This window comes from Sceloporus occidentalis, unplaced genomic scaffold, assembly GCF_023333645.1.
Source record: "Sceloporus occidentalis isolate IW3139 unplaced genomic scaffold, rSceOcc1.0.p SCAF_5, whole genome shotgun sequence".
Lineage (NCBI taxonomy): Eukaryota > Metazoa > Chordata > Lepidosauria > Squamata > Phrynosomatidae > Sceloporus > Sceloporus occidentalis.
This window is the reverse complement of record NW_028316985.1, coordinates 33,908,354-33,931,661: the sequence shown is the minus strand read 5'-3', so window position 1 is coordinate 33,931,661 and position 23,308 is coordinate 33,908,354. Positions and strand designations below refer to the sequence as shown.

Here is a 23,308-nt window from a genome sequence, read left to right as displayed (position 1 = left end):
CCAAAGCTTTTTCTGAAGGACTTCTTTTAAAACACAAGCTGGGAAATATAAAATGTCTATTGATTGCAGCTATTGACTGCAGAGAGTGCAAAATGTCTACTGACTGCAGAGAGTGCTGAGTTCACTGATAAGCAGTATAGAAATGTAAATGCTAAATGCTATCTAGATGCTTGAGTTTCAGTTTGAGGCTGGGATTGGTCTAGTTTATTCTAAACAAGAATAATGCATATAGGTATAACAATTCATAATCACAGAAATATCCATCAAAATACAATCAACAACATATTACTGCCCATTCTTAAGAGTTTTACAGGTGTGCAATGCTATTTGTAGATAATTTTCAATGTAGCCTCTTTTATTTTTGCTTATACACCTCTTTTAAAAGAACTGCAGATCACAGCTTATGCCACATGTTATCAGAAACAGATAATTTGATATCATTTCCCCATGTTTATTTTAGGGATGTATTTAGAGTATAGGTAATTTACATTAGCCAGTAATATATTTGTGATGGAATCTCCTTAGCATTTAAATTTGAAGAGAGACAGAATAATTCAAATTGTGTGATCAAATGGGGGAGGCTTTGAGTCTAAAAAAATATATTGTACAAAATGTTTAAAAATTGAAGTTTCTGGAACTAGTATATTTTCTGTGTAGTGTTTCCGCACACTCACAACTGTACCCTTTATAAAGGGATATTTTATTCTTTGTTGCTAACTGCTCTTGAGTCGACCTGTGAATGAGACATCTCCAAGATCTGAGTCATTCTGTTTTTACTCTGAACGCTAAAGATTTTGTAAATAACATTTGGATATTTAGTATTGGTTGTATTGGCGAATTATAGGATGCTTTTTTAAAGCCAGGATTTTCAAATAGATAATGCAATTTTTCAAAAAAGTTTTGAATATTTGGATTAAGTTGATGGGCTCAATTTTATTATAAAGGAACTAACTTAAACTTAAGGATGCTTGAAAGTTTATTTTCTACCTAGGGTATAGCATTAACAAGTTATTTCAAGTTAACTGGTTCTAGATAGATCTTTAAATTTTGAATAGCTAACCAATCTTTTCGATAATTTCAGGTACTGGATTTTTGGGGGAGGGATGTAATCTCTTTTTCTTGTTTGCTATAAATTTTTCTAGCAGTTTTTGCCAGGGAAATCACTTGAAATGGCTAAATGCTTGTTCGCCTTCTAAAAAGATCTTAAAGGACTGATGGACAGAACTTCTCACTTTAGAAGCTGTGCTGATTCTTCATGAGCAAGGCTTCTTCCATGTATTTAAAACTCACAACCTCAGTAATGCTTTCTACCAATTTATTTGGGATGTCAATCAAACCAAAGGCATTAGGATTTTGTGGCATCCATTTTAAAGCATTGAGTTGATGCCAGTTCTGTGCTGGAAAGCTGCCTTTAGTGTCTAGTTGCATATTTTTGTTAACAAAAACTAACACAGTCATATTTGTGTTTTTAGGGGTCCTCAGATGCATCCTGTTGCTTCACGTTTTATTGGGAAATGGTATGCAAAGAAAGAGATAATAAAAGAAGGACACACTACATTGCATAATATGCATAGCTTTCCTAGCATTTACAGTGACAGGTTGCACTTTAAGCTGTCAGTGTTTCCTGTTGTTGGTTACAATTAATACACACACATACCATTGAAGGGAACCTCCAGTCCAAGGGCCTAATTCAGACTTTGGAGAATATCCTGTGCCCCAAAGGCCCACTTCTTGAGATTCCACATTCAGCTCAGCTGAAAACAGAGCAGAAATTGGAAATGCACATGTTATATCTGATCTCTCACCAGAGATAGCAGTGACAAATCATGTCCTATCTGATGAAGGAAAGCACAGGTTGGGCCAAGCTTTCCTAATTCAAGCACTGTCTGAGGAATATTACTGCAGCCGGCACTTAGATTTGTGTGTGGCTTTGCTCCTCACTCTCCTTCAGCACACACAGAAAGAAGGTGATGATAGAGCAAAGGGTGTGATCATGTCCCCTGGCATCATCTGGCCTGGTCAGGGTTAGAGGCGTAAGGATCCAGCTGGTCAACCAAAAATAATTCATGGCCCCTAATTTACACTAACAAAAAGAACTGTGGGTGGTATTTCTCTCTTTATTCTCTTCAATTGTAGATATTACAGATATAGAGGGCAAGAATTTTTAAACACTGACTCCCACTTAGAGCATTTTCAAATGGAACTCTATTAATGCTACCAAGCAAAATAGACTGTGCAGCCAACAATTCCATCTTCCCCTTCTTAATGGATTTTTGGGGAGGGCGAGAACAAACAAGGAAATAGCAGGGGAAAGGCACAGGTTGATGGGTGAACATACCATTGAAATGCAACCTTTGGATCCTACACCCTGTTAAAATGATGTGAATGAAGCAGCCCACGGTGAAAATCTCACGTGGACCTTGAGCCACAAGGGAAGGCTTCAGTAAAAAAAGGAAATGCGGATAATGCTCTCATCATGAGAGGAGGAGAGGTTGATCAACAGAAAGAGGGGCAACAAGTTCATTGAGAGGTCCTTAAGAGAGTTCATCAAAACCAGAAAGTCTGTGGAAATTGATATTTATTTGTTTGTAAGTTGCCTTTCTCCAGTGTGGGACCCAAGTTGGCTCCCAGTTTCAATTAAAAAACCTTCACAATAAAATTCAAAAAACAATTAAAATCACCACATAAAAACAGTATACAACCATTTGAATGGCATACAAAAAAGATAAATACAACATTCCAATAAGAAGCTCCCCTGCTTACACATTAAAAGCTTGCTTAAACAAAAAACTCTTTGCTTGCTGGTGAATGGAAAGCAGGGAAGGAGCCAGCCGATCATCCCTTAGAAAGGAGTTCCAGACGTTGGGAGCAGCCACCAGAAGAAGGCTATCTCTCATGTCCTCACCAAGCGAGCCTGGGATGGTAGCAAGATTGAGAGAAAGCCTTCCCCTGTAGATCTTAAAACTCTGGCAGGTTCATGTGAGGAAGTGTGGTCTTTCAGATAGTCTGGACCTACAGGGCTTTATAGCCCTTTCAATTGTATCCGAAAACAAACCAATAGCCAGTGAAGTTACATACTCCTTATGACTGACCCGGTTAGCATTCTGGGTGCAGTACAGTATTTTTAATCTGTTGATGTTTCCAAATTGTTGCCAAAGGCAGGCCCATGTAGAGTGCATTACAAAAGTCCAAGTGGAATATAAGCAAGGCATGTGTTACCATAGCCAAATCTGACGTCTCAACAAATGGGTGCAGCTGATATAGGGGCTTCTTACAACTCAAGAAAAGAATATGGCGCACAAGCTGTCTTTTTGATACACTATTCATAGAATCATAGAATCATAGAATCATAGAGTTGGAAGAGACCACAAGGGCCATCCAGTCCAACCCCCTGCCATGCAGGAATCGAAATCAAATCATCTCCGACAGATGGCCATCTAGCCTCTGTTTAAAGACCTCCAAGGAAGGAGACTCCACTACACTTCGAGGGAGTTTGTTCCACTGTCGGACAGCCCTTACTGTCAGGAAGTTCTTCCTAATGTTGAGGTGGAATCTCTTTTCTTGTAGCTTGCATCCATTGCTCCGGGTCCTGGTCTCTGGAGCAAGTGAAAACAAGTCAGCTCCCTCCTCAGTATGGCATCCCTTCAAGTATTTAAACAGGGCTATCATATCATCTCTTAACCTTCTCTTCTCCAGGCTAAACATCCCCAGCTCCTTAAGTCGTTCCTCATAGGACATGGTTTCTAGACCTTTCACCATTTTACTTGCCCTCCTTTGGACACGTTCCAGTTTTTCAACAGCCTTTTTGAATTGTGGCGCCCAGAACTGGACACAATATTCCAGGTGGGGCCTGACCAAAGCAGAATAGAGTGGCACTATTACTTCCCTTGATCTAGATACGATACTTTTACTGATGCAGCCTAAAATTGCATTGGCCTTTTTAGCTGCCGCATCACACTGTTCACTCATGTTCAGCTTGTGGTCTACTTGGACTCCCAGATCCCTTTCACACATAGTCTCGTTCAGCCATGTGTCTCCCATCCTATATCTGTACATTTTATTAGAAGAGCAAAGGCAGAGAAAAGAGTAGGAACCTCTGCTTGATGATTCATTCAATGCCAATAAACTGGTGAGAGTACAGGAAGCACATGCAATTCATGTGCTCTACTTTCCAAGCTACAGTCACTTTCCATTAAAGCTAAAGACCAACTATTGAGAATCCAGGACCCTCCAGCTGTTGTTGGGCAACAATTGCCACCAATTCTAACCAGCACAGTTAATAATGGGAATAGTGGTCCAACAACTCTTGGAACATACATTCCCATTTTTAATACAATGAATAGCTCTGGCCTTTCAGCTATCAAGTGTGTCCAGTAGGATCAAAATTTGCTGATACCTGTTCTACCAATTAAAATTTCAAAAATTTAGTACCAGCTTAGTTTATGCAAAGATAATGAAAGGTACACAACTTCTCTTGTGCTGCTGGCCCAATATTTTTAATATTTAAAAGCAATTATAAAGGAGCATAAATGGCTGTGTGAACATAGGTTATCAGCTGCTGGAAGAGCTCAAATGTAACTAATGATTAGGTAACAAATTACTTGTAATGAGTTCTCATTTCCAGCAATGAACTACCATTACAACTGTATTCTATCAAAGGATAATTTCATTCCATTTGCAGAAACTTCTAATAACCTTTATAGTTACAGGGATGCAGCCTCACTAAATGGTGGTGGAGGAATAGCACATGGTCCAAGTGATGTTTTGTATTGTATTATCGGGGTTACTGCCAAGATAGATAGATATGAGAACAATATTTTGAACCACAAGCCATTAGCATGTTTCAATCAGCTTTTAGAAAAATAACACAAAAGTAAAAGATTTAATTACTTTGGAGAAACAAGAAACACAAAGAGCTCCTCTTTAAAAGCTAACTATAAACCTAACTGCCTGAAACTGTAACTTACTGAAATCGGCTTTCTTAAAGTGATTATTTCAAACCCCATGATTTTATGTAATGATCTACTTACTTGGGGGTTGCAACTCTTAACTATACATATAAAAAGTGAGTTTCCAAGCTCTGGATCCTGGTCAAAGTATCCCATGGTAGCAATGGAAATAAACAGTGTGAGAGAGTTCAAGGCTGCTTGATTTCTCTACAGGAGGGTGAAGTACTAAGTAATAGCTTTAGGCGCCACAAGACATAAGTAACACCTTTAAAAAGTATGGATGTGCAAACTTAATATGTCTTTGAATGTAATATGTTTATTGCTTTGTGTATGAGTCAATTCTGACATGAAGGTTTTGCATGTGTAATACATGAGGTAGCTATACTGTAAGTCAACAGGCAACTTGAAGGCATGTACATACACATGTATAATGTGAACCAGAAAAAACATACACATGCTAAACAAGTAAGGGCAGGGAATAAATTTTTTATTCACTTGGAAGGCTATATTCTAATTATGGAGAAAGTTACTCAGTGGAAAGAATTAATAACAGTAATTTGTAGCTAACAAGTACCTAAAACTTAGTAATAACTATGAGTTGAGTCAGTCAAGTAGAATTCGGGACTCTCACTTCTTCCTTTTTCTTCTTTGTGGTTCAGACCTGGAGCCAGGCTTATTTTTCCCCATCTCTTCTTTCTGTGGTTAATTTTCTGCCATTCTCTTTGCTTGGTATTTCCCTTTACCCAAACGTTTTGCATATTTTTCAGCTTTACAGATATTTATAGATCTACACATCTGCGCTTTCATTCCAGTAATCACAACAGCATTTTATTTTCCTCAGATTCTACTGGGTAAATCATCTTATCACTTAGTGGGGGGCAATGAGAAGTGGCATCCCAGCCACTACTTTCAGATTGTGTTTTTGTGTACATTGGCATGTACACACATACATGCTCACACAGAATGAATGGAGGGACACTGAAGTTTAAGTATCAACTCTCAAGTGACCAGCAATTGCTGGTATGTATGACTGTACTGTACTTTAGGTTCTACTGTTCCCTGTTGAGTAAAAACACTTGCTTTACACATAATGAATCTCCACATCTGAAAATTCTTTGGGTATTTCTTTCTCTCACACAAAAAAAAAACATTCTAGAGGCCTTAGGACTCATTTTCACTTTGTCAGCCAGCTTCTACATTAGGGTGACCTCTACTGGATAAAACTCCTTCTTTCCAAGTTTGGTACTTAGCATCAATTTTCAGAGCTGACACATTTTAAAAGTATGATGAACACCTTCTTATTTTGGAGAGGTTAACCATTTCTTTGCAAAGAAGCGCTAAAATGCAACTTCTTTCAGTGTTGGGAGCATGCTCCTCCTCTCAAAGGCTAGTTGGAATCCACCAACATTGACCCAATCTTGTAAAACAAGGACTGAGGGAAGGTGAGATCTAAAAAAGCATATCCTCCAGAAAATCATAAGACTGTCCATCAGGCTGTTCCTTTGAGATAAACCATACTTGTGTTCTTTATGTGGGAACAATTCCCAGAACATATTAAAATGTGGAGATCGGTACCTTTAGCTGAACCCCTGAATAAGCTTGTAATCCTTTCCTTTCTCCTTAAGAACACCCTGCACTTATCCACAGAAACAGGACAATGGGACCTTTGCATTTTATCACTTGTATCTTTGGCCCTTATCAGATGAGTGTGGAACTGGGGGTCTTGCGCACTGGGTGGTTCGAATTCGCGTTATTTCGCAAAGAACCATCATACCTGGGAGTCCTTCCGCATTGGCAGGATTCAAATTGGCCAATCCGCATTCGCGCGAAGTGCATTCAGTGCAGAATGTTTCGGCACACTGGAGCTCAACATGCGGATTGGCTGATTCGTATCGGCCGCCTGGCACATGCTCAGTGGTGCCCTGCATGGGTTGCGACCTTAAACGCTTCCGGGGTGAAAGGGGAGGTCACGTCATGACAGCCCGGTAAACAGCTGGAGAGCCAGCTCATGCACATTAACAATCGCGATACAACGTGCCCGTTACTGTTCCCTCTGTACATTCCTGCTTGGTTTTAATGTGACCTTTCCTTGCAACAAATTAGCAATGCCCGGTTCTGCTTGTGTGTGTGTGAGTTTGTGTGTATGTATTCTGGGGGGGGGGGGAGGAGCAGTTCCAGCGGCTGTCAAAGAGGCTGGATGGCCATCTGTCAATGGGGATGCTTTGATTAAGAGTTCCTGCATGGCAGAAGGAGGTTGGACTGGATGGCCTTTCTTGGGGTCGCCGTGATTCCAGCGGCTTCCTCCTCCTCCTCCCAGCTTGGGATCCAGCCTGGGCTGCATCCCAGGCAGGGAACAGGCGCGGGGCCGCTAGAATCGCGGCGATCGCCGCCGTTCCAGCGGCCTCCTCCTCCTCCTCCCGGCTTGAGAGGCATCCCTGGCTGCATCCCAGGCAGGGAAGAGGCGTGGGGCCCGCTGGAATCGCGGTTCCAGCGGCCTCCTCCTCCTCCTCCCGGCTTGAGAGGCATCCCTGGCTGCATCCCAGGCAGGGAACAGGCGCGGGGCCGCTAGAATCGCGGCGATCGCCGCCGTTCCAGCGGCCTCCTCCTTCTCCTCCCGGCTTGAGAGGCAGCCTAGGCTGGCTCCCAAGCTGGGAGGAGGAGGAGGAGGAGGCTGCTGGAACCGCGATTCCAGCGGGCCCCGCGCCTCTTCCCTGCCTGGGATGCAGCCAGGGATGCCTCTCAAGCCGGGAGGAGGAGGAGGAGGCCGCTGGAACCGCCCCCCCCCCCCCGCTTCCCTGGAACCGGCAAGAGGAAAAACCCACCGGAAGTAAAAATTGGAATCTGGGGGTCTTGCGACGGAGTTCAGGACTGGGCATTCATACCAGACCCATTCGCACTGAGATCGAACAGAGCCCCAATCCGGATATCCGCCAATCCCCTTACTCAGCGCACTGGCCAACACGCTCCAAAAGGAGGAGACAGTACGCATTCAGTTCGGCAGCTCGCGCATTCACGTGAGTGCGGATTGGGCCATTCGAATGCAGGTATGATGGTTCTTTGCGAAATAACGCGAATTCGAACCACCCAGTGCGCAAGACCCCCAGTTCCACACTCATCTGATAAGGGCCTTTGTAATGTCATGCCTCTCTTAAGCAAGTTGGATAGTCTCTAAAAAAGGTTGGAGAGACTCTTATATGTGTGTGTGAGTATTGCAGGTGGCACAAAAATGACATCCAATTTGGATTGAAAGTACTGGATTCCACCTAAACATTAGGAAGAATTTCCTGATGGTAAGAGTTGTTTAATAGTCTCTCAAGAGTGTGATGGAGTCTCCTTCTTTGAGGTTTTCAAACAGAGACTGGATGGCCATCTGTCTGGCGTGCTTTGATTGTGAGTTCCTGCATGACAGGGGGTTGGACTGGATGGCCTTTGTGGTCTCTTCCAACTCTATGATTTTCTTAATAAATTCCTTGCAGGCTATTATGTCCACATTATTCTTAGAGGGCAAGGTAGGAAATTGTGGGCCTCCAGTCCAAGGGCCTTAGCACCATTCTCCCACTGCAGCTGGGTCTGAGAGGGCCTCTATGGTGACTGTAGAAAAAAGAGATTATATATCAGAATAAGTGGGAAATGTACATGGCTTTGGCTTCACCCACGGCTGGCTTGAATCTTCAAGAGGTTACCCCAAATGGAGCATATCCCTTGTAAAAATGTTCCCAACCTCCATTGCACAGGATGCTCACTATATTTGAGGCTGACTCTTCTTCCTGCATCAATGCAGAGAATAATCAATCACCTCCATGATATTCTGTTCTTATGTGTTCATCATTTATAAAAGCTGCAGTGGGTGAAAGGATGTCCACTGCTGTGACTTCCTCCGAGACATTACTAGCATGAACAAACCAGACATGAGTTAGCTTACTTACTTGCCCTAGGCTCCCACTTGAATTCAGGATGTTCAGTTCTAACAAAGTTATTTTCACAAAAGATTTTGAAATAAAGCCTGAATTAAAGGTCAGGTCTGTGATCTGTTTCCTGACACAAGAAAAGCTATCAATTTAATATGAGGAAATGAGCCATTTCAATTGCCTGGTGATATTTAGATTTGAGGTGAAAAGATGTTCCACTGGATTTTGTGCAAAGAAAATGAATAGTCATGTTTGGGGTACAGATGTAAGAAGGAAACAAGCAGCTTTCACATAAAGCTATTAAGGGATATCTTAAGAACTGCTGTACACTGTAGAGCAGCACAAATTGTCAGATTGTTTCTCAGCCATCTCAGCACAAAATGTGTGTGTACGTGCCTTCAAGTTGCCTAATGACTTACGGCAAGCCCATGAATTTCAAAGGATTTTCTTAGGCTAGGAATACTGAGATGGTTTTGCCAGATCCTTCTTCTAAAGTATAGCCTGCAGCACTTGGTATTCATTGTTGACCTCCCACCATCCAAGTACTAACAAGGACTGACTCTGCTTAGCTTCCAAGCTATTTTGGGCAGCTGGGCTCAGGAAGCTAGGCATTTGCCTCTGGAGATCAAGACTGTGCTTTCTCTTGGCCTGACCAGTTTGTATGTATTTAACAGTATTGCTTTTTAATTTGTAAGCTGCTTTCTATCCCAATTTTGGGGGAAAAGACTTTGGAAGCTTTAATAAGCCTTCCAAATTTTATAACAATAAATTCTGAACATTCCAGATGGGATTCTATAAATTCCATATTAATGCACATATTTATATTAAATCTAGCTTGAAGACCTGCTGCAGACCACTGCTCAATACATTGTCCCCTTCCGTGAGTATATCTGATAGCATTTCAGTACTAATGTCATTGATGTTTGACCATATATTGCTTAGCATACTTTCCTGCACTGAAACTGAGACAAAAGTCCCCCCTCCCCCAACACTTTGACTGCTCTGGTGGAAGCATTCGAGACAGAAAAATACAATTTTCCCAGGGCATCCAAATCATTAGTGTAAGTACATGCTTCAGTGCTCCTTGTACCTGCCGTTCAATATATATGCCACTGTTTTGTTCATGACTGCCAGTAAAACAGGCTTTCTATAAAACCTCCATTATAGAAAGCAGCTGCAGCAGAACAGGTTTGCAGAAACAAGAGTATAGTGTCACAATATGATTACAGATGGTGGAGAGGCTGTAGAATTCTAATATCTACTAAAACAGCCTCCTTGTTCCACCGACTGGTGAGAAATTTCTACTGATGTTATAATCTCTCCTCAAAGTAATTCAGTTCTTTGATGTTCCTCTCCAAGCAGGATACTTTTAAGTAGCACAGAACTCACTTTTCTGCTCATGTTGTGCTACATGGTCACATGAACCAGGATTAATTTCTGAGTATCCAGTTACTATATTTCAAGATACTTACTAGAAAGGAACAACTACAGTGAGGTAAGAATTAGAATGTAAAGCAGAAATGGGAATCATGTGGTCCTCCAGATGTTGGTGATCTGCAGGATCCAAGAGCCCTATCCGCCACAGCTAATGGAGAATGCTAGGAATTGCAGAACTTCATCTGGAAGACCATGATTCCCAAACCTGATGTTAAGAAGCTTAACAGAACCACATGAATTCAAAGTTAGTTATGAAAGGAAATATTCTAGTACTTCCATGTCTCATACTAGCCTCAAGCCCTTCTCTACTATTGTTTTATCCATCAAATTATTATCATGATGACATCAAAGACCACCAGCAACTTACCCATGGTCATCCTTGGCTACTATGCATCCCAACTCCCATCATGATTCACTTTGGCTTCTTTTGCCACATTCCGAATTCAACAGGATTGAGCGTATTAGGATGATCAAGTGTTTTACTTAGTGATGTGATATTTATTGCGTTAGGCAATTAATACATGTACAGGAATCCTAAGAGTCAGAGTGGCGTAGTGATTTGAGCATCGGACTATGACTCTTTCAGCCATGAAACCCACTGGGTGACCTTGGCCTAGTCACATTCTCTAAGCCTCAGAGGAAGGCAATGGAAAACCTCTTCTGAACAAATCTTGTTAAGAAAACCCCATGATAGGTTCTCGCCTTAGGGTCACCATATGCCAGAAACAACTTGAAGGCACACAACAACAAACAACAACAGTAATCTTAATGAGTTAGTGAATAAGAGTCAAATTCCAACTTGCATCTGCACTTTATTATATGCAGAATGACAGTGAATGTCAGAAAACCACAACAACATGGAAGGTACAGGTAGTGAGTGGGCCCAGAGGCTACATACCCATCTTGGCACAACTGATCAGCATAATTTATACAAACACTTTAATAAATACATAAACCAGAAAAAGACAAGCAGCTAGGATTGACTTTGGGATGCTGTGGCACATTGACAGCACTATAAATGCCATTATTATCCCATCCATCAAGCACACATGAATTGGGGGGGGGGGGTACAAGGTTCAGACTCCATCTTCCCCTTGTGGCGGTGCATCCCATCAGGCACAGACAGGAACTAAGTAATTTAGTAATGTGTTTCATTGGCTCACCCAGCCAAAGAAAGGGAAGAGGGAACAACATTGTGTTCCTGCCACTATATACTGTAGACAAGAATGTTTGAAGGGAAGCTGTTAGCGCTGGAGGAGTAAAATGAAGTGACAGTCTATTCAGAACATCATGGCACAAAAATAGTCCTGTGCAATTTTGTTGTTGCAGCAGCAGCAATCACATGTACTAAAATTAAACGGGACTGATAAAAATTCTGTTGCCCAAGAAGACACTCAAAGACAGACTACCACTAAAAAACTCCTTCATATTTCATTCATAGTTAGAATAGTGTGTATTCCAGGCTTACCAATTTAATCAGTACCTTCTGTCTGAGCTATCTGACCACTTTCTCTCCAGCACAGCCCTTTGGAATAATTGCAGTGGATGAGTATCTCAAGCAGTATCAGCGAGGATCCTACATGAAGTCTGCATCAAAAACCCAGCCTCAGCAGTTGTCAGTTTAGGGTAAGCTGTACTTTTCTGATAAGCCTCTGCTTACATACACACCCGCAGGAAGTATCCTGAAGAGGCATTTTGCAAAGGCCCTAAATGTTATTTCTTAATTTACTTCTAATGTTCCCTTTCCTCTTGGACAAGAATCCCTAACACTGGCATGGAAAGGCAGTGGTTGTAGAAGGGAGACAAAAAACGCCGGCACAAATGTTGCCTCCTTTAAGCTTTGGGACAAGCACAACAGTAAGCACATCAGTGTGCTTCAAATTAAAGCAGAGGACAACAGTAAAAAGGCCACTACTGGCAACTGTAAAACAAAAATCATTTAAACAAATCACTACATCATGCCAAGGAAATGAATGGCCGAATAAATAAATAAATAGTGGTCTGGTCTGTAATTATCCCACACTTTCACATTAGATTCCTGGTTCTCCTACAGCTGCCTGAAATAATAATAATAATAAAAAATGATCCTTAATAATGAGTAGGGAATTAATATCCCTTTCTTCATTCTTGACCAAACACTGGAATGTGATGAACCCAGAATCAAGAAGAGAGGGAGAAAGAAGTAGGGCAGGGTGGCAGTTTGGAATGAGCTAGGATCTCTGCCCAACTAAACCTCCCTCTTACTCATCAAGGCCTGGTATCAAGTCTGCAATACTGTCCACATAGTAGTGGGGCACCAGGTCCTTTGCGGCAGGGCTGTCGCTGGCCATGTAAGCCTGTGCCTCCTCTAGGTGCGAGACCCCTGTCAGGGTCAAGACTGTATCGAGGCCGCAGTTCTTGCCAAAGAGGATGTCTGTCTCCAGCCGGTCGCCGACCATGAGCATGCGGGATGGATCCACGCCAAAGCGCTCCACGATGCATTCGAACATGTATGTGTTGGGCTTCCCGATTACTGTTGCTTTGCGCCCAGACGCCGTTTCAACTGCAGCAGTGAGACTTCCGGTCCCTGAGGGAAGGGGGAAAAAAGGGACAAGTCAGAAGGCTAGTCTTCAGCCAGATAAGCAACTTAATGTGGGGCATGCAGTGGGGCAGCCCAGATATTGTTGGATTGCAAAGGCCAGCAGCCAGTAGAGCCAAAGGTAAGGAATGCCTGTTAGGGGGATTCTTCTCCCTGTCTGGCTCTCTGCTATGGAATTCTGGGAGTTGGAGTTTGTTGTGGGCCCAGAGTGGAGCTCTGTATGGCTCTGCTCCGCTCTGGGCCCACAACAAACTCCAACTCCCAGAATTCCATAGCAGAGAGCCATACAAAGAGTGAAAGCGGCATTCCGGTGTGTTGCTTCTCCCCATCCCTCACCGGGGGTGCACTGTCCGTTGCTGAGCGGGTGCCAGGGGTCCGGGTCGGTGGCCACCAGGAGGCACTGAGGGTCGCGCAGGTAGGCGCAGGCCTCGGAGAGCTTGGCGAAGGTGAACTGGTCGTCGTAGCCGACGACGACGGCGCGGACCGGGAGCGGCTGAGGCTGTTGCTGCTCTTCCTCCTTCCCGGGCCCCGCGGCTCCTTCCCCGGCCAGCCTGAGCCCGGCGTCCCTGAGCTCCCCGCGCAGCCCTTCCCCGCCCAGGACGAAGACGGCGCCGGCGGAGTCTGAGGAGGCGTCGGAGGCGGCGTGGGAGTCCCCGGCTCCCTCTCCGCCGCTGAGCAAGAGCCTCTGCCGGAGGTAGAGAGCGGAGCAGAGGGCGGAGCTGAAGACCTGCTCCCCGCGGACCCCTCGGAAGCCCAGCCGGGCGAAGCGTCGTTCCAGCTCGGCCACGGAGCGTCTGCTGTTGTTGGAGACGAAGAAGGAGGCCTTGCCGTTGCGGCTGAGGCGCTCCAGCAGCTCCGGGGCGCCGGGCACCGCCTTCTCTCCGGTCCAGAGGACGCCGTCGCAGTCGAAGAGCAGCCCCTCGGCGCCGCCCAGCACCTCGCGAAGGCAAGCGCCGCTCAGGCGACAGCAGCCCGCCATGCTGGAAGCCGCCATGGACTGAGACGGCGACGGCGGCGACGCTCCCCGCCGCGCAGCCAATCAGCGCGCACGCCGCGGCGCCAGAGAGGCGTAAGGGGCGTGGCCCACGGCGTCCCTACAAATGGGCGGGGAGAGGACACTAAGGCACCCAATTATAAGTCAGAGGTGGCGGTGATTGGCAGCTCGGAGGCATGTTCCCCGCTTATGGTTGGAGGGAGGCTGGACTGCGTTGCCGTGACAACCTGTTACCATGCCCTGGAGTAGCCGTGCTGACACCCCCTGTTCATCAGCCAATCAACGGGCACGCCGCGGCGCGAGAAAGATGCAAGGGGCGTGGCCCACGGAAAGCGCCCGGCATCCCCCGCGTCTACCTCTATAGCACCCAACCAGGACTCAGAGGTGGCGGTGATTGGCACCTGGGAGACATTTTTCCCCGCCTATGGTTAACGGGAGGCTGGACTGTGTTGCCATGGCAACCCGTTACCTTGCCATGGAGTAGCCATACTGGGCAGCCATTCGCCGGAAGAGAGGCACAAGGGCCGATGGAGGCGTCCCTTCGCCTCTCTAGAAATAGGCGGGGTCAATACCCACAGCGCCCAACCACGACTCAGTAGTGGCGTGATTGGCAGCTCGGAGGGAACGTGACGGAAGGCAGGACTATGTTGCCATGACAACTGGAGTAGCCATGTTGGCAGCCCCGGCAACAGGACGAAGAAAACCCAGGATTGACAGTGGAAACGTGGAACTGTGGATAGCAACAGCAAACCCTCGTGAAGTGAATGGCTTTTGGAGGACCCAGAGCTTCCTAGAGCGATGATCCCCATCATCCCACAAGGGAAGCCACCAAAGGGGAAGTAGGACATAGAGGACGCTTATATTACCTGGATAACAGCTGAATAAATGTATTACAAGCCATGATTTCGGGCTGGCATAACATGATGGACCGATTTCAACGGTCAGATCTCAGCTTTTGCTGAATCAGGCAAAGGCCAGACCTCCACATTACCTTCTGCATCCTCTGCTATAAGAATTAGGTTCCACATATAGAAACCCCTGAGGAGCTGGGTCCCTCTTCTCTACCCTCTGGGGCTTTTCCTGATGACAGGCACCTCTGCAAGGGATGGACATGACATTCTGAGGAGAGAGCACTCTTTTCTTTGTGTAATGGAGACATAAAAAGCTTGTTCTCATGTAACTCTTTGCACACTTCCCCGAAACATCCTGGAGCTGTGTCTTGCATGTGCAATAAAACCCTTGTATCCTGGGCTATCTGCAAGTGTTTCCTGGCTTTAAAATGTTCCTGGTTCAACTGGGTAAATGAAACCTCGGGTTGAGGGTCATACTGTGCTGCAAGAGGGTCAAGAAAAAGCCATCAGCATCTAAGGCTGCGTTTGATGAAGAGGAGTCCGGCTCTTGACAACATGCTGCAATATTTATATTGGGCTTTAAGATGCCACAAAACACTCCGTGCCCATTTTGCAGCGTTTTCTCAAGAGCTAGAGACAAACTGATGCAAGCAGATCCATTCATTACAAATAACAATAATGAAGGAACATATTCCTTTTCACATTAGCCATAAATATGACCCTACCTGTAAAAAACCCCAATAATTTAGCAATTATGTATAACAATAAGTTGATGACATCCTTGCAATCATAAGGCTACCAAAGATGAAGGGATTATCAGTGCAAGTCTGCACCCCAAATGTAAGTGAGGTTCAACAGTCTTCCATTTCCTGGTAATCCTGAGAACTGTTCTTCTTTGCATAGACGGCTACACCTCTCTTTCAAGGTATTCCTACAGCACTGTATGTGTTTTTGTGAGGATGTCATGACTGAGCGCTGGTTTGCAGAGTGTGTTTGCCCACAACAGGAGAAAAAATCATGCAAAAAGAAAGGAATATTGCTTTACATTCACTGAAATCAGAAATTAAAACTCCACTACAGCAGCTCCCATCTGACTTCAAACCAGAGTTTCCAGAATGTTCTAATCAGCAAAGTTGCTGGCTGCTGTCACAAGTTGTAAGTGAGAGGTCCGGATAACATTTTCATATCATCTCAAATGACATGTTATCTGCGTACACATTCAGCTGCAAATAAGTCAAAAGCAAAGTGATGTATATAGATATTTCAACAAACCCCATGTCTATTGGTTGAATGTAGTAATAATGTTTGTGCTGTAACTAAGCTTGGAGCTGCAGAGGATTCCTGTACCTTTAAGGACTTTTATCACTAGAGTGATAATGATGTGCAAAGCTTCACCAGTAGATTTTTCCCTTCTATGAAATCCTTCAGTTATTCCACATCCCAGGTGCTATAGCTGGAAAGTCCATGTTTTTTATTGTACTTCTTTTTATGCCTTAAACAAAACTTTAAAGATCTAGCATAACCTGGATATGCTGGACTGATTTGCAAATGGAATACCATCTCCACTGATTGTTAACTCTTTTTGCCTTTTAAAAGGATAAAATTATCCCAAAGGTTGAAATGGGCTAATGTATGATTCTAGGGAGAGCCAGTGTGCTGTAGTGGTTTGGCTGTTGGACTATGACTTTGGAGACCACGGTTTGAATCCTGGCTTGGCCATGGAGACTCATTTGGACAAGTCACACTCTCTCAGCCCCAGAGAGAAACTTTGCCAAACCTCCTCTGAACAAACCTTGACAAGAAAGCCCCACATACATATCCACAGAGCACATGATTCTAGGGCACAACTGGAATAAAGAGAATACTACAAGGTGGTTATCTTACTTTGTACCATATGGGTTTTCAATAGACCCTAAATTTCAGAAGCATGTTCCACTTAATTTGACAGAAAAAAACAAAACAGTAACACTAGCAAGGGAAAAAAATCCTCTGTGTATTTTACAGCATGGGGAGGTAAACTGGACATCAGAAATCAGGGTGGCAGCATGTGTAGAGGTCTCTTAACTTTGTATGTTCCTAGCCAAGTGAACTTTTGCATCAAGGAAAGGCTTCTTCGACCTGATCCCCTCCAGATAGGCTGAACTGCATCATCCCTAGACAGCATAAGAGTCGTAGCCCACCATGTCTCGAGGGTACTGCAGCTATGCTATGCCAGTCACATGTAGGATGTTGCTTATTTTTGTTTTAATGTGGGGAGAATTTAAAAAGAAATGACCAGCCACCTGCTTGGAATTCTGTCAGTTCGTTTTGTGTAAAGTGTAGATTTGGCTCTGTCTCTGGATGCTTGTTGGAGAAAAAAGTGCCTGTGAGAAGAGAAGGACAGAACAAACACAGGGGAGAGGTTATTCATGAGCAGAGGAAAAAGGCAGAGTTTGGAAAAGTTACTTTTTTATTATAGCTTTCGGAATCCCCCAGCTGTCAAAGCTCATGGTCAAAAAAATAACTCTTCCAAGCTCTGGAAAAGGGCTGATAAAAAGCAGAAGCACATGGAAAGGGAGAAAGTTCATTTGGAGGTTGCAGGCTTGCATGCTGGCTTTGAAGCAGGGTAGTGGCAGAAGTCAACATGGATCTATTGATGTCCCAACAAGAGCTGATAGCCACAGTACCCAGCACTGCACCAGATCTTATACCACTCTTAAAACTGGCAAGCAGAAACAATAGTCATCAGAGCTCCTTCTTGGTCTCAATCACTTGGCAGTGTCTCAGCCCAGTGCATCAGATGAAGGTGGAGAGCTGCTTTTTCCCACATCGGATGGCTCATCAGGCTCTGTTGCCACAGGAGTGGAATCTTTGGACGTTTCTGTACTGGTTTTATCTGAAGGAGGCTCTTTGGCTTCAGCTGCCTCACTGTTTGGAAGTTCTGGAGGAAGCTTTGGGGATGGCACAGCGCTGCGGCTTTGACGCCTGGCCGGCTGGGGTGGAAGTGGTGGTGGCACAGAGGGAGCACGCATGGATCCTCCTACTGTTCTCCGAGGCAGGGCTTTGGGGATGGAGGGAGACTCTGGTGCAGGAGGCAGGCTTTGAAGGGGCACAGGAGGTGGGGTCCGAGGCTGAACTAGAGGTGGAGGAGGAACTGTGGGTCTGGATGGAGCCACACGCTTTGCTGCAAAGTAAAACAATAAAAATTGTAGGTTTTGAAATATTTCTCTTTGTGGACATCACTCTTGTATATGTATATATGCTATATACTATTATATATACAGTCATCCCTCCATATTTGCGGATTTGATTATTCACAGATTACATTAATATGTTCTCTCTAGGACTGTCTAGGTCTTCCAGTGCAACTCTGTGGTCAACTTTAACTAAAAGTTGCACTGGAAGACCATTTGTAGCTACTCCACTGCCATTCTATGGTCAGTGTATGTTGGTCATTGACCACAGAGTTGCACCAGAGGACCTAGAGATTCCTAGAGAGGTGTCCTCTCAGGTAAAAACAGTGTTTTTGTTATTTGCGGTTTTTCCATATTCACGGGGGTCTTGTTCCCCTAACCCTAGCGAATATGGAGGGACAACTGCACACACACACACACACACACACACACACACACACACACACACACACACACACACACACAGTGTGTATGTATATATAGGGATCTATATACATATATACATATTATATATATATATATTGTGTGTGTATCGTTCCCTATATAGCTGTTTAGTATTATGCAGGCTTTCCCCTTTCCAATGCGAATCTCCAGGGGCATTTTCCAGAACAGTCCAGGAGATTTTAGGAATTGTAGCCCAAAAATATTTTCCCAGTTTCTGGAAAATATACAAGGGGGATTCTGGGAATTTAAAAATATATATTGGAGGTACTGGGAGTTATAGCCCAAGGAGTATAATCTTCCAAATGCTTGGGGCTTGGAATAATTTCTGAACCCCCCCTTTTTTTAAAATGCTTAGCCCTTTCCTTTTCTACCAGTTTTATAATGCATGCGCCAAGCAATAGAGCCACTTGTACAGCCTATATACATTTAGATGCATGAAGTGCTTTGCTTAGGCAAACACCTTTTGGTACTAAATAGAACAAGCAAATCAATTATGACTCTTCATTTATCTGGAAATAGAATTATAACTGTGGTTCAACACAGTTCAATATACTGTCACTTTTTAAAAAAGCACATTTCTTCAGAGAGCAAGTATACACAAGAGAGGATTGTGCTGTAATCATGAATGAAGACCCCAAAATTGCCACAAATGAAGGCTGGTTGTGGGTAGACAGAAGAAGACAGTAGGGGGACACCCCCTCCCCAAGGATACAGAGCTATGGTAATGGTGTCATTGGTATTCTCTGGACAGCTGAGACAGCAAATTATATCAATTCCAGAGAAATTCTTTAATGCAAAAGTACCCATAGGCATCATACTTACTTTTCCGCGAGGCTTCATCAGCAGGAACAGAGATAGCCGAGGAGATGGCTGTTTCAGTGCTAACTTGGTTCACCTTTGCGGTTGGACCTGGGCTTACATCAGGATTTTTCCTGCCAATGGGAAGAAAGACATTTAAAGCTTGTAAGCTATTTGCTTTCTGAGTTATTTATTTATCTATTTTATATCCCACTTTTCTCCTGAATGGGATTGAAAGCTGCTTACAGTACAAATTAAAACAGAGCAATTAAAACAATATGAAATACAAAAAATTAAAAGCATTAAATAGTTTCTTCTTGTTGTGTGCCTTCAAGTCATTTCTGACTTATGGCAACTTAAGACGAATCTATCAAGGCAATGCAGATTAAAACAGCACACCCTGTTACACATCCCTCCACCCTGGTCAGCCAAGGCTGAAGGCCTGTTTTAACAAAAATATTTTTGCTTAAATTGAGGACAGAGTTTCAAGGCTTGGGAGCAAGCCCCCAAGAAGGCTCTCTCCTGTTCCCCACCAACTGAACCTAAGAGGGTGGTGGGATGGAGAAAAAGCCCTACACTAAAGATCATTAGATTCAGACATGCTCATATGGGTTGATACAGGCTTTCACATAGTATGGACCTAGGCTGTATAGGGCTTTATAGGTGAAAACCAACACTTCGAATTGTGCCCCAAAAGCACCAGATGCCAGTTATATGCTTCCTATAACCAGACGCAGTCAACAGTCTAGCTGCAGCATTCTGAACCCACAGAAGTTTCTGAACAGTTTTGAAAGGCAGCTCCAAGTAGAATGCATTAGCCCATTTCAACCATTGGGATAATTTTATCCTTTTAAAAGGCAAAAAGAGTTAACAATCAGTGGAGATGGTAATCCAACCAGGGAATACTCAAGGTATGTGTTACCCTGGCCACTTTTTGCCTTCAGAAAGACACACACTGTCAACTAATATTCAAAGAATATACAAAACGCTGGGCTTTCCTATACTCTGCTCCATGCACTCCTAGAAAGAATATTTATTATGTATTTATCTGTAGTACTTATATAGATGCTTGTATTGGTAGGAACAACAATGTTATTTTAAAAAGCTCTTCTAATGTCTGATATATATTAAAATTAAGAATGGAGGCAAGTGGACTTCCAGGTGGTGACTATGCCAGATTAGACATCTCTGTTTTGTGTTCCATGGCAGAGAAAGCTAAGCAACAGATCAACCAGCTAAGTATTATTATTATTATTAACCTTTATTTATAAAGCGCTGTAAATTTACACAGCGCTGTACATATAATCTTTTAAGGATCACTCTCTTCATAAGGAGACCACTGAATTGGCAGCAGTTGGAAGCAGACTTGGATTAATGAGGAGCCCTGGAAATAACTAGCTGGCTCAGGCTGCTTATGCGAGCCTTTAAAAGGACACAGAATTCAGAATACCCCCATTTTCTCAATCACTTTAAATTATTTCATTTACAACTGGAGAGAGTTCTTCCTTCTGGCAGTGAAACAAAACTTCAGTGAGTTTTCTTCTTTCTATATACAAGCATTGAGGAAAAATGCCTGTTTACAAGATTCAAGTTTAAAAATAAAAAAGAAGAAATAGTAAAAAATTAGTATCTGGTTGAAGAATTTACAGAGGGGACAGCAGTCTGAAAGACTTAAAACTCTGTATTTTACTACTGAATATGTCTTTAAAAAGAGTTTCTCTGGGTGTGGGAAGGTGGAATGTTTTTCCTTTTCAAAAGATAAGGATGAGAACAACTAGATGGTGGCATTACCATGTAAAACTGCAGTCTTGGCTTTATTTTTACCCCTTTAATTGCTGGATTTGTGAGAGATGGGGATTTCTACAGGAATTTTACAGATGTTGATGGAACAGATGAGACATTTGAAAAATGAATTTAGAGATCTGAAACAAGGCTTGAAAGATTGGAAATCTGAGGCTAGGGAACTGAAAGAAGTGGTGAGAAAACTGATCTAGGCTATGAAGCGACAGGATGCTAAAGCAGAAGCTTTGGCCATAAGTAAAGAGAAGAAAGTCTATGAAAGGTTATGCTACAACATCACAGCTAGTTATAATCTCAAAGATGCTACAAGATCCCTTGCAGGCTAATAATGGAAAATTTATCTCACTATTCTAAATGAAGGATTATGTAGTTATTTATACCTTTCCCCAGGTGATGGTGAGACAGGTTCAGGAGGGAGGACTGAAGATGTGGGTTCCTCTGTTGTGGGGATCTCTCTGTGTTTGATGTCCAATGGAGGAGTGAACAGGCCAGAGACATTGAAGTCAATATCTTTTAAAAAGAGCAAAAATGAATGAGACAATCTGAAGGGCTAAAAACAACCATTTTGAGATTTTGCATTACTCTCATGCAGTAGGAGATTCAAATTTTGGTATCATCCGTTGCTATGAGTTAACCTACTATTCAGCCGATGATACAATGTGCCACTTCTAAGTGGAGACTAACAATTTAGGTTTGATCCCTGAAAGTGCCTCAAAAATTGTCCATTTATTTATTTATCTCCTTAGTAACTAAAGACAAGAATTCCAGAAACTTTTCAAGATGCAAAATTGCAGTAGGGATGTGAGGAATACATTCATTGCATGCTTAAACTGCAAATCTCCAAAAATATCCTCCTATCCTCAAGCTAATCCCAAGAGATAGAGGAAAGATAATTTGTATTAAATGCTATGATGGCACACATTACATCTTTGAAAGAAGTGTTTACCAAAACTACTAAAGGAAACTTAACAAAAGTGGCATGAAAAGTAAACACAATTCATTTAGGATTCTTTTGCAGGTCCTTGCAATACCTCTGACAGACGTTCTCTTCCACAAACAAATAAGAGTTCTTCAAAATTATTCTGATTTAGAATCCTACCACTCTGAAAATGTGATGTATTTTTAAAATATCTGTATAGCAACCTCATTTTCAGGTTCTACACAGTTAATATCATCAATACACTTGTAAGTCCCATTTGTGTCAAAGTGATCACATATTGAAGCAGGACTGAGGAACTGTTGGCTCTCCACATTTTTTAGAGTACAACTCTCACAATCCCTTACCACTGGCTCTATCCAGTATCAGCCTAGCCCATAGGGGTCAAAACATTTGGAAGACCAAAGCTTCCCAACCTGAAAGTTCCACCTTCCAGTTTCCTTTCTTTTCTTTTTATGGTTTTATCCTACCTGTGGACCTGTTGACTATTTTCCTTTACCAATGGAGTGTAATCTCTATTCCCTTGGTATGTCCTATTTTCAACAGAAAACTTGCAAAGGAAACTTGCTAGAGAAAGCAAAATACACCCAATGCTCCTTGTAGTGCATTGTTAGTTCTCAAAATATACCAGATTTCCAAAACATGGGGACCTACAGAGGTCCAGAAGCATTGGACTACAACTCTCATCAGATGGGTATGCTAGTTAAGAATGATGAGAATTGTTGTACAGCAGAAATAGAAGGCACCAGCTTGGGAAAAGATGCAGTACAAAAGGGATTTCCCATAGTAATTATAAGGGTCAGGATCAACTCAAGGGCAGTTAACAACAACAACAACTAAAAAGGTTTTCATATTCCTTGTTGGACTAGCATAAATATAAAATAAGCTGCTCCCAGTTCTACTAGGCATGGTAAAAATAATTCAGGCCAACAAAGGATTGGCTACCTCCTGGAAAGAGGATCTCAGCATTTTGTATTAATGGTTCCACAATTCCCACGACTTGAATGGAGGATACAGAAGCCATGTCTAGCTGCACTGGGCACCTGGGAGAAAGAAGCCAACATGTACAGTATTAATTAAATGATAACATAAGGAGATGCCGCTGCTATATCACACTAAGGGCCTATTTAGTATGCCTCTCAATATCACTTTTGGGGCAGTATGCCTGGGAGGGTGCTTTCGTCCGCATGTCCTGTGGGTAGGCTTTTCCCATCGGTACCCAGCTTGTTGGGGGCAATTAGCTTACACTTTGTAAACCGCTTAGGGAGTGCTTAAGTGCACTGATAAGTGGTATAGAAATGTACTTGCTATTGCTGTTCTAGAATCTTCTAATTTCTCAGTTAAGAGAGGAGTTGTATTGAATAGTATATGGTACCTTCCCTAACCTGGTAGCCTCCAAACGTGTTACATTATACCTTCCATAATCCAGTTAGTGTGGC

General features: G+C 43.2%; 2 protein-coding genes across 5 annotated transcripts in view; both read right to left on the bottom strand.

The window, feature by feature from the left end:
- Positions 1-11,086: 11,086 nt before the first annotated feature.
- PDXP (pyridoxal phosphatase) lies at positions 11,087-13,872 on the bottom strand. Its single transcript, XM_089528130.1, has 2 exons — positions 13,209-13,872; positions 11,087-12,860 (listed from the first exon to the last, which is right to left on the bottom strand). Exons 1-2 carry the CDS (start codon positions 13,864-13,866, stop codon positions 12,535-12,537), a joined length of 984 nt encoding a protein of 327 aa, XP_089384256.1. The 5' UTR covers positions 13,867-13,872; the 3' UTR covers positions 11,087-12,534.
- Positions 13,873-16,690: 2,818 nt separating this feature from the next.
- The window catches only part of SH3BP1 (SH3 domain binding protein 1), a 44,107-nt gene continuing 37,489 nt past the window's right edge, over positions 16,691-23,308 (bottom strand). For all 4 annotated transcript variants that reach the window (XM_089528125.1, XM_089528127.1, XM_089528126.1 and 1 more), the window contains 4 exons: positions 22,815-22,912; positions 21,313-21,442; positions 19,157-19,266; positions 16,691-17,880 (listed from right to left, as the gene is read on the bottom strand). In XM_089528125.1, coding sequence (XP_089384251.1) covers positions 17,480-17,880; positions 19,157-19,266; positions 21,313-21,442; positions 22,815-22,912 — 739 coding nt within the window. In that variant the 3' untranslated portion in view covers positions 16,691-17,479. The remainder of the gene's footprint in view (positions 17,881-19,156; positions 19,267-21,312; positions 21,443-22,814; positions 22,913-23,308) is intronic.

Coding starts and splice junctions, on each gene's coding strand:
- PDXP (XM_089528130.1), bottom strand. CDS start 13,866: ATGGCGGCTTCCAGCATGGCGGGCTGCTGTCGCCTGAGCGGCGCTTGC. Junction 12,861..13,208: donor CAACGGACAGTGCACCCCCG/GTGAGGGATGGG, acceptor CCCTTCCCTCAG/GGACCGGAAGTCTCACTGCT.